At 37.9% G+C, this 11553-nt stretch overlaps 1 protein-coding gene across 1 annotated transcript; it reads left to right on the top strand.

Annotated features, from left to right (window-relative positions):
- The first annotated feature begins 8292 nt into the window (after positions 1–8292).
- Positions 8293–11209, top strand: LOC130980869 (uncharacterized). The gene is made up of 4 exons (XM_057904514.1): positions 8293–8376; positions 8790–9110; positions 10664–10947; positions 11008–11209. The coding sequence occupies exons 1-4, from the start codon at positions 8293–8295 to the stop codon at positions 11207–11209; spliced, it is 891 nt and encodes a 296-aa protein (XP_057760497.1).
- The last annotated feature ends 344 nt before the right edge of the window (positions 11210–11553 follow it).

Raw genomic sequence — 11553 nt, 5'->3', positions numbered from 1 at the left:
AATGGGAGTTAAACGCCCAAACTGGCACAAAGCTGGCGTTTAACTCCAAGAAAAGTATCTACACATGAAAGCTTCAATGCTCAGCCAAGCACACACCAGTGGGCCCGGAAGTGGATTTTATGTCATTTACTCATCTTTGTAAACCCTAAGCTACTAGTTCTCTACAAATAGGACCTTTTGCTATTGTATTTTGGTCTTGGGATCATGTTTTTATGATTGAACCCTCTTTGGGAAGCTGGCCATTTGGCCATGCCTAGACCTTGTTCTTATGTATTTTCAACGGTCGAGTTTCTACACACCATAGATTAAGGTGTGGAGCTCTGCTGTACCTCGAGTATCAATGCAATTACTATTGTTCTTCTATTCAATTCGGCTTATTCTTGTTCTAAGATATCACTTGTTCCTCAACTTGATGAATGTGATGATCCGTGACACTCATCATCATTCTCACCTATGAACGTGTGCCTGACAACCACCTCCGTTCTACCTTAGATTGAGTGAATATCTCTTGGATTCCTTAATGAGAATCTTCGTGGTATAAGCTAGAATTGATGGCGGCATTCAAGAAAATCCGGAAGTTCTAAACCTTATCTGTGATATTCTGAGTAGGATTCAAGGATTGAATGACTGTGACGAGCTTCAAACTCGCGATTGTGGGGCGTTAGTGACAGACGCAAAAGAATCAATGGATTCTATTCCGACATGATCGAGAACCGACAGCTGAATAGCCGTGCTGTGACAGAGCGCGTTGAACATTTTCACTGAGAGGATAGGAGGTAGCCATTGACAACGGTGAAACCCTACATACAGCTTGCCATGGAAAGGAGTAAGAAAGATTGGATGAAGACAGTAGGAAAGCAGAGAGACGGAAGGGACAAAGCATCTCCATATGCTTATCTGAAATTCTCACCAATGAATTACATAAGTATCTCTATCTTTATTATCTTTTAATCATTAATCCTCCAAAACCATTTGAATCCGCCTAACTGAGATTTACAAGATGACCATAGCTTGCTTCATACCAACAATCTCCATGGGATCGACCCTTACTCGCGTAAGGTTTATTACTTGGACGACCCAGTGCACTTGCTGGTTAGTTGTGCGAAGTTGTGATAAAGAGTTGAGATTACAATTGAGCATACCATGTTGATGGCGCCATTGATGATCACAATTTTGTGCACCAAGTAGCTACCTTGTGGCTAATTCCATATCGAACCAAAGCAGAGTAAAGCTGTTTATTGCAGAAATGAGTGCCCCCATCACTGATTAGTACTCTAGGGATACCAAATCTGCTGAAGATGTATTTTTGGAGGAATTTCAGCACTGTCTTACTATCATTAGAGGGTGTTGCTATAGCTTCTACCCATTTGGATACATAATCCACTGCCACCAGAATATAAGTGTTTGAGTATGATGGTGGGAATGACCCCATGAAGTCAATACCCCATACATCAAACAACTCAATCTCCATGATCCCTTGTTGAGGCATGGCATAACTGTGAGGCAGATTGCCATATCTTTGGCAACTGTCACAATTAAGTACAAACACTCGGGAGTCTTTATAGAGAGTAGCCCAGTAGAAGCCACATTGGAGGACTCTTGTGGCTGTTCGCTCACTTCCAAAATGTCCTCCATACTGTGATCCATGGCAGTGCCAGAGGATCTTTTGTGCTTCTTCTTTAGGCACACATCTACGGATTACTCTGTCTGCACATCTCTTGAAGAGATATGGTTCATCCCAAAGATAGTACTTTGCATCCGTGATCAATTTCTTTGTTTGCTGCCTACTGTACTCTTTGGGTATGAATCTTACTGCCTTGTAGTTTGCAATGTCTGTAAATCATGGCACTTCCTGGATGGCAAAGAGTTGCTCATCCAAAAAGTTTTCAGAGATCTCAGTAAGAGGGAGGGACGCCCCTTCTACTGGTTCTATTCGGGACAGGTGAACTGCTACTTGGTTCTCTATCCCTTTTCTGTCTCTTATTTCTATATCAAACTCCTGCAGAAGCAACACCCGTCTGATGAGTCTGGGTTTTGAATCCTACTTTGTGAGTAGATATTTATGAGCAGCATGGTTCGTATACACAATCATTTTTTATCTTACTAAATAAGACCTGAACTTGTTAATGGCGTAAACTACTGCAAGTAACTCTTTTTCTATGGTTGTATAGTTTTTCTGTGCGTCATTTAAAACACGACTGGCATAGTAAATGACGTGCAGAAGCTTGTCATGCCTTTGTCCCAACACTGCACCAATGGCATGGTCACTGGCATCACACATCAGTTCAAATGGTAGTGTCTAGTCTGGTGCAAAGATAACTGGTGCTGTGACCAGCTTAGTTTTCAGAGTCTCAAACGCCTGCAGACACTCCTTATCAAAGATAAATGGCATGTCAGCAGCTAGCAGATTACTCAGAGGTTTGGCAATTTTTGAAAATTCTTTTATAAACCTCCTATAGAATCCTGCATGCCCCAGAAAGCTTCTGATTTCCTTAACATTGGCAGGTGGTGGTAATTTTTCAATTACCTCTACCTTAGCTTGATCCACCTCTATTCCCCTGTTCAAAATTTTATGCCCAAGGACAATTCCTTCAGTCACCACAAAGTGATATTTCTCCCAGTTTAAAACCAGGTTAGTCTCTTGGCACCTCTTTAGAACAAGTGCTAGATGGTCAAGACAGGAGCTGAATGAGTCTCCAAATACTGAAAAGTCATCCATGAAGACTTCCAAAAATTTTTCCACCATATCAGAGAAAATAGAGAGCATGCACCTTTGAAAGGTTGCAGGTACATTGCACAGGCCAAATGGCATCCTTCTGTATGCAAATACTCCGGATGGACATGTGAATGTTGTTTTCTCTTGATCCTGGGGATCTACTATAATTTGATTATAACCTGAATATCCATCCAAGAAGCAGTAGTATTCATGACCTGCTAGTCTTTCTAGCATCTGGTCTATGAATGGTAAAGGAAAATGATCCTTTCTGGTAGCTGTATTGAGCCTTCTGTAATCAATACACATACGCCACCCTGTAACTGTTCTTGTAGGAACCAGTTCATTTTTTCATTATGAACCACTGTCATGCCACCCTTCTTAGGAACGACTTGGACAGGGCTTACCCAGGGGCTATCAGAAATGGGATAAATAATCCCAGCCTCTAGTAATTTAGTGACTTCCTTCTGCACCACCTCTTTCATGGTTGAATTCAGCCGCCTCTGTGGTTGAACCACTGGCTTAGCGTCACCCTTCAATAGGATCTTGTGCATGTATCTGGCTGAGCTAATGCCCTTAAGATCACCGATGGACCACCCAAGAGCTGTCTTGTGTGTCTTTAGCACTTAAATTAGTGCTTCCTCTTCCTGTGGCTCTAAGGTAGAGCTTATGATTACAGAAAAGGTATCACCTTCTCCCAAAAATGCATATTTCAGGGATGGTGGTAATGGTTTGAGCTCGGGTTTGGGAGGTTTCTCCTTTTCCTGAGGGATTTTCAAAGGTTCTATTATTCTCTCTGGTTCCTCCAGATCAGGCTTAACATCTTTAAAGATATCCTCTAGCTCTGATTCGAGACTCAGTCATATTGACCTCTTTTACCAGAGAGTCAATAATATCAATGCTCATGCAGTCATTTTGGGTGTCTGGATGCTGCATAGCTTTGACAACATTCAACTTAAACTCATCCTCATTGACTCTCAGGGTCACTTCCCCTTTTTGGACGTCAATGAGGGTTCGTCCAGTTGCTAAGAAAGGTCTTCCTAGAATGAGATTTGCACTCTTGTGCTCCTCCATTTCCAGCACCACAAAGTCAGTGGGAAAGGCAAATGGCCCAACCTTGATAATCATGTCTTCAATCACGCCTGATGGGTGTTTAATAGAACCATCAGCAAGTTGGAGACATATCCGGGTTGGTTTGACTTCATCAGTCAATCTAAGCTTTTTGATAGTAGATGCAGGTATTAGGTTGATACTTGCCCCAAGATCACATAGAGCCTGCTTGGTATAAGTACCTTCTAATGTGCATGGTATCATAAAGCTTCCGGGATCTTTAAGCTTCTCAGGTAAGCTTTTTAGAATGACTGCACTGCATTCTTCAGTGAGGTAAACTTTTTCAGTTTCCCTCCAATCCTTCTTATGACTTAAGATCTCTTTCATGAACTTAGCATAAGAGGGTATTTGCTCAAGTGCTTCTGCAAACGGAATATTTATTTCAAGAGTCCTGAGATAGTCTGCAAAGCGAGCAAATTGCTTATCCTGTTTTGCTTGACGGAGTTTTTGAGGATAAGGCATTTTGGCTTTGTATTCATCAACCTTAGTTGTTGCAGGTTTATTGCCTACAGCCGTGGGTTGAGAAGCCTTTTTAGAATGGTTGTTATCAGTACTTGTATGTGTCTGATCTCCCACTGGCATTTGAATGCCAGGGGTAGAAGTTGGAGTGGCGTTAGACGCCAACTCCTTACCTATTTCTGGCGTTTGAACGCCAGAACTGTGCTTCCTTTGGGCGTTCAACGCCAATTCCTTGCTTGTTTTTGGCGTTGAACGCCAGGACTGAGCATGGTTTAGGAGTTCAACGCCAGCTTTCCACCCATTTTCTAGCGTTTGAGCGCCAGAATTATTTCTCTCTGGGCTCTTATTGTCCTCAGATGGATTTTGGGTAGTTTGCTCATTTCTTGGCTTCCTGCTACCTTGAAGTGAGGTATTTAATATTTTTCCACTTCTTAATTGTACTGCTTGGCACTCTTCTGTTATTTATTTTGATAACTGCTGTTCTGTTTGCTTTAACTGTACTTCCATATTCATTTTAGCCATTCTTGTTTCTTGTAGTATCTCCTTGAATTCGGCTAGCTATTTTGTTAGAAAATCCAGTTGCTGATTGAATTCAGTAACTTGTTCTATAGGACTGAGTTTAGCAGTTACTATTTTAGCCTCTTCATTGATGGAAGGTTCACTGCTTAGGTACAGATTCTGATTTCTGGCAACTGTATCAATAAGCTCTTGAGCTTCTTCTATTGTCTTTCTCATGTGTATAGATCCACCAGCTGAGTGGTCTAAAGAAGTCTGAGCTCTCTCTGTAAGCCCATAATAGAAGATGTCTAACTGCACCCACTCTGAAAATATTTCAGAGGGGCATTTTCTTAGCATCTCTCTGTATCTCTCCCAAGCATCATAAAGGGATTCATTATCTCCTTGTTTGAAGCCTTGGATGCTCAGCCTTAGCTGTGTCATCTGTATTGGAGGAAAATAGTGATTCAGGAATTTTTCTGACAGCTGTTTCCATGTCTTTATGCTGTCCTTAGGTTGGTTATTTAACCACCTCTTAGCTTGGTCCTTTACAGCAAATGAAAATAGTAACAATCTGTAGACATCCTGATCTACTTCCTTATCATGTACTTTGTCAGCAATTTGTAAAAACTGTGCCAGAAACTCTGTAGGTTCTTCTTGTGGAAGACCGAAATACTGGCAACTTTGCTGCACCATGATAATGAGCTGAGGGTTCAACTCAAAGCTACTGACTCCGATGGAGGGTATGCAGATACTACTCCCGTATGAAGCAGTAGTGGGGTTAGCATATGACCCCAGAGTCCTTCTGGACTGTTCATTTCCACTTAAGTCCATAATAGAGAAAGGGAGATAATGTGAATTTATTTTATTTATTTTATTATATATAAAAATTTCGAAATAATAATAATAAAATAAGATAAAATAAAGACGACAATGAAATTAAAAATAAATAAAAACGAAAATAAAAATAAAATAAAAAAATATTTTATGAAGATTTTCGAAAAATGAGGAGAGAGAAAGTGGTTAGGATATTTTTGAAATTGAAATCTAAATTTAAAAAAAAATTCGAAAAGATGGCTTAAAATTAGTTAGAAAATATATTTTTTGAATTTTGAATTTTATGATGAAAGAGAAAAACACACAAAAGACACAAGACTTAAAAATTTTTAGATCTAATGCTCCTTGTTTTCAAAAATTTTGGAGGGAAAACACCATGGAACACCAAACTTAAAAATTTTAAGATCAAAACACAAGGAAGACTCAAGAACACCTTGAAGATTCAAAAGAACAACAAGAACAAAAGAAAGAACACCAAGCTTAAAATTTTTAGAAAACCAAAATAAATTTTTGAAAATTAAAGAAAATTAACAAGAAAACACCAAACTTAAAGTTTGGCACAAGATTCAATCAAAGAAAAATTATGTTTGAAAAAGATTTTAAAAAGAAGATACCTAATTGCCAAGAACATAAGCCAACGCTCTAGCCAACTAAGCTATAAATGTAACGTGTTTTAATATTGTATATAAAAAATATATTTTTGAAAACTAAAATTTTGAAAAAGCATAAGGAAAACACGAAAAATACACAAAAATAGGAAAAACCAAAGATCAAACAAGAAAATTTGACAAGAACAATTTGAAGATCAAGGAAAAATAAAGAACATGCAATTTGAAAATTTAAAGGAAAATATAAAATATACAATTGACACCAAACATAAAATATAAAATTAAACTCAGATAAAAATTAAAAATTAATAAGGAAAAAATAATATTTTTGAAAAATTTTTGAAAAGAAAATAAAGGACTTAGATTTAATGACTCTATAGCATCAAAAATAAATTATTCCTAATCTAAGCAACAAAATAAACCTTTAGTTGTTCAAACTCGAACAATCCCCGGCAACGGCGCCAAAAACTTGGTGCATGAAATTGTAAATCACACTTTTCACAATTCGTACCACTAACCAGGCTGGGTCGTCCAAGTAATACCTTACGTGATTAAGGGTCGAATCCCACGGAGATTGTTGGCTTGAAGCAAGCTATGGTTATCTTATTATTCTTAGTCAGGATACCAATAGGGTTCTTTAGTCTCAATTGTAAAATAAAGTGAAAGGGCGTAAAATAATTAATTGTTACTTAATAATGGAGAATATGTTGGAGTTTTGGAGATGCTTTGTCCTCTTTATTTCAGCTTTTCTCTTGTACTCCTCTTCACACACGCAAGGCTCCTTCCATGGCAAGCTATATGTAGAGTGTCACCGTTGTCAATGGCTACTTCCCATCCTCTCCGTGAAAATGGTATAAATGCTCTATCACAGCACGGCTAATCATCTGTTAGTACTCGATCATGTCGGAATAGAATCCATTGATTCTTTTGCGTCTGTCACTACGCCTAACAATCGCGAGTTTGAAGCTTGTCACAGCCATTCAATCCTTGACTCCAACTTGGAATACCACAGACAAGGTTTAGACTTTCCAGATTCTCATGAATGCCGCCATCAATTCTAGCTTATACAACGAAGATTCTGATTAAGGAATCTAAGAGATGCTCATTCAATCTAATGTATAACGGAGGTGATTGTCAGGCACACGTTCATGGATTGAGGAAGGTGATGAGTGTCACGGATCATCACCTTCTTCATGGTGAAGCGCGAATGAACATCTTAGATAGGAACAAGCGTGTTTGAATGAAAAACAAAGATAATTGCATTAATTCATCGAGATGCTGCAGAGCTCCTCACCCCCAATAATGGAGTTTAGAGACTCATGCCGTCAAAGAGTATAAAATTCAAATCTAAAAATGTCATGAGATACAAAATAAATCTCTAAAAGTTATTTAAATACTAAACTAGTAACCTAGGTTTACAGAAAATGAGTAAACTAGGATGGATAGTGCAGAAATCCACTTCTGGGGCCCACTTGGTGTGTGTTGGGGCTGAGACTTAAGCTTTTCACGTGCCTGGGCTGTTTCTGGAGTCGAACGCCAGGTTGTAACCTATTTCTGGCGTTGAACTCCAACTTGCAACATGTTTCTGGCGCTGAACGCCAAACTGCAACATGGAACTGGCGTTGAATACCAGTTTACGTTATCTATCTTCGCGCAAAGTATGGACTATTACATATTTCTGGAAAGCTCTGGATGTCTACTTTCCAACCCAATTGAGAGTGCACCAATTGGACTCCTGTAGTCCAAAAAATCTATTCTGAGTGCAGGGAGGTCAGAATCCAACAGCATCAGCAGTCCTTTTTCAGCCTAAATCAGATTTTTGCTCAACTCCCTCAATTTCAGCCAGAAAATACCTGAAATTATAGAAAAACACAACTCATAGTAAAGTCCAGAAATATGAATTTTGCCTAAAAACTAATAAAATTATACTAAAAACTAACTAAAACACATTAAAATCTACATGAATTTACCCCCAAAAAGCGTATAAAATATCCGCTCATCAACCCTCTAAAGACACAATGTCAGATAATTATTGCTTGTTGTTTGCTTCAAAATTTCATTCGAAAGAGTATGGGTATGGATCCGGAGGAGGAAGGTAGCATATTGGATGAATTTATACCTGATGCAGATGAAGCACAGGATGGAATGATTGATGTAGTTGAAAACATGAACGAGTGGACTCACTGGTGTGACAACATAGCAACTGAGATGTATGAAGAGTGGAGTACAAGTTGTATGGAGTAGTGTTGTATTTGCAGCATAATGAACATTGTTATCAATTGAGTATTGTTGTAATGGCGCAATTTTAATTTGTATCACTTGTTGAGACGATAAACATTGTAATGGCACCTCTTTGTTTGTAATGGCAACTAACTATTCGTGGTTCAATTTTACATATTTCTACTTGCTTATGGCGTGAATTGTAGGCTGTGGATAAATTGTAGTCATTTGTGTTATTGTTTGCTATTTTATTTTTTTAGTTACATTATGCTAATTGATTTTAAGATTCTTAATTCATGTACACAAAAATGATTGTTGCACAAGGTTGATTATCTTAATTTGTGTAGGTAAAAATGGAGAACAAACGCATGTGGAGTGATGAAGAGACTAATGCTTTTATTGGCTTTATGGAGGAGTCTGTAGTAGATGGTCAGAGGGCCGACTATGGGCAATTCAAACCAGGAACATTCGAGAAACTGGCTCTGAAGATACTGGAGGCCTTCCCCGGTTGTACCCTGAATGCGAAGCACCGCAAGAATAAGCACAAGCGATTGAAGGAGAAGTATCAGTACACCGCTGACATGCTTGGATGCAGTGGGTTCGGGTGGAATAATGAGAAACAATGTGTCGAGGTTGATTCGAAAGACGTCCTTGATGCATGGTTGAAGGTGCGTGTGATTCATGCTTGGTAAAATAGAACAGTGGATTTGTTCTTGCTTCTTTTCTAAATTAGTTCTTGTTTTTAATCTTTTTTGTGTTGTTCTAATAATTTTGTTCTTCGTTGTTTTGATGGTTGAAGATTTAAATTAACTTTACATAATCTGCTTTACGGTGTGTTGATGTATTATAACTTCAATGTTTATTACCAATGCCATAATATCAATAGGTATATTGGATTTATATATTAGCCACTCAGAAGCAGCCTCAGCAGAGGAGAAAGACTCATTGAACAACAAGGTCCCTGAACCCTAATTATTTAGATAGCTAGATTAGTATTGTTGCCTTATTCCATAGACACTATAGACTACACACAGAAATTTAATGTTGCTTACGAATTTATGCTGATGCCATGTATTGGACGCCAAGTAGGAAATTAAGCGCATTTAGTATTGGTCTCTTATATGATGCATACTTCTGTCACTAATTTTCTATATCATTTTATGAGTATGAAATATGTTTCTGTTTGTTTTGTCTGTAATAATTGTATTAACATGGCAGCTCAGTTTGAGTTAATTATTTTTTTTCTGCTGCATTTGGAATTTTGGAATCGTATTTATAAATTAGTACAAAACTCATGACTTGTGCCAATTGTTCAAGTCTCTCTCGCACCATGACTTGTGCCACACTTGACACCAAAGGCAACCAATTTAGTTCTTAAATTAGGTGTTAGCTTGAAAGGTAGATAGGGGACATGGTTATAGTTAATAGTTAATTAACTAACTCTGAATGAACATGGTAGTGGCACTTCTAATGTTCCTATTTTATTGAATCTAAACTTAGTAAATCTCTCTGGAATTGCATGCCTTAAGAATTTTTTCTTAGCCAGGGCAATGAGAAAATTGTTTACTTTTATTTCTTTAGGATCACAAGACTTTTCTGAATCCCAGTAGTTTTTAGTTCATAGTGAATAGTTAGAACAATTAACATGTGGCTGAAAAATGAAATGAAAATTATCAATAGAACTTTGTGTTTGCTTTGTTGTTGCTGAATTTATTATATTTAAATAAAAGACATGTGTTTTGCTTTGTTGTTGCTGAATTTATTATCATGTTGTCTGATTTTGTGAAATTGTACTTGTTATTTTTCATCTGGTGGTTGGTGGACTTTCCTATTTCTGTGATGTTAGAGGTGATAGAAATAAGTTGCTATCCTCTCTTCTACCATGAGTTAAACATTCCAGAAATCATAAAAAGTCCTCTTTAATTGGAAGTGGCTTCTCCTAATTTTCAATGATTTTCTTGCTCACCATAATTGCTACATAAGGTATAAAACAAACCTTTTTCTTAGCTTAGAGTTTTCCCAATATGCCCATTATCCATTCTTTCAATTCCTAGCTATTCGAAGTTTTTGATCTTAGAGGAAAGGGTGATGAAAACTAGAATTTCCTTGTGAACCAACACTCTCTTAAGATATGCTCTCTTTTTATGAACTTCAGTAATGTTACTAGTTGTACAGTAAGAACCTCATTAATGTTTGTTAAATCGGGTTTATATTTTCACAGCCACATCCAATAAAGTTCTATAGTCCTGGCAAGCCGTTTCCTCTTTTCCACCGGCTAGAGGGTATATTTGGTAGGGATAGAGCCACAGGAGCAGCAGCAGTTAGTGGCTTCGATACGGAAGAACAGGTTAACGAAGAGACGGAAGACACTACAATTGGATTTGATGACTCTGAAATGTCTCCACAACCAGAATTAGACAGAGGCCCAGCAATGCAAGGACAAGCATCACATTCTGAAGCTGGTACGAGTGCAGGAAGCACAAGGCGATATGGGAGGAAGAGAAAGTAAGCTGACATTTTGGAGAGGATGGCTGACCATATCTAGCAATCTTTGGCTGACCAAAGGAAGAATGCCCAACTAATTGTTGATGCCATTGTTGGTGTGAATGAGAAGTTTAAGGTTGGTGAGAAGCTCGCACAACTTGGGTTCGGTGATAAGGAGGTGGTGAGGGCGATTTTGAAGTTTGCTGAGAGTCCTAATGTGTATGAACACTTCTGGGGTTTGACAGATTCACAGATGATTGGCCTTGTGCGTTCCATTATATGAAGTTGACTGTTGGCTAAGGGTATTAGGCTTGGCTTATGGTATTAAGTTTTTTACTATAGGGTTTTAGTATTTTGTGAGATGGTTATATTTTTAAGATGGTTTAACGTACAAACTTATGCTTGGTATACATTTGGATAGATATTTTGGTAATGCCTTTACTTTGGTAGGTATTGATGAGCGGATATTTTATACGCTTTTTGGGGGTAATTTCATGAAGATTTTAGTATGTTTTAATTAGTTTTTAGTTAAATATTATTAGTTTTTTAGGCAAAAATCATATTTCTGGACTTTACTATGAGTTTGTGTATTTTTCTGTGATTTCAGGTATTTTCTGGCTGAAATTG

The sequence above is a fragment of the Arachis stenosperma genome, chromosome 5 (assembly GCF_014773155.1).
Source record: "Arachis stenosperma cultivar V10309 chromosome 5, arast.V10309.gnm1.PFL2, whole genome shotgun sequence".
Lineage (NCBI taxonomy): Eukaryota > Viridiplantae > Streptophyta > Magnoliopsida > Fabales > Fabaceae > Arachis > Arachis stenosperma.
Note: the sequence above shows the minus strand (reverse complement) of the source record. Positions and strands in the feature narration are given on the sequence as shown.

Coding starts and splice junctions, on each gene's coding strand:
- LOC130980869 (XM_057904514.1), top strand. CDS start 8,293: ATGGGTATGGATCCGGAGGAGGAAGGTAGCATATTGGATGAATTTATA. Junction 8,377..8,789: donor CACAGGATGGAATGATTGAT/GTAGTTGAAAAC, acceptor TAATTTGTGTAG/GTAAAAATGGAGAACAAACG. Junction 9,111..10,663: donor TCCTTGATGCATGGTTGAAG/GTGCGTGTGATT, acceptor ATATTTTCACAG/CCACATCCAATAAAGTTCTA.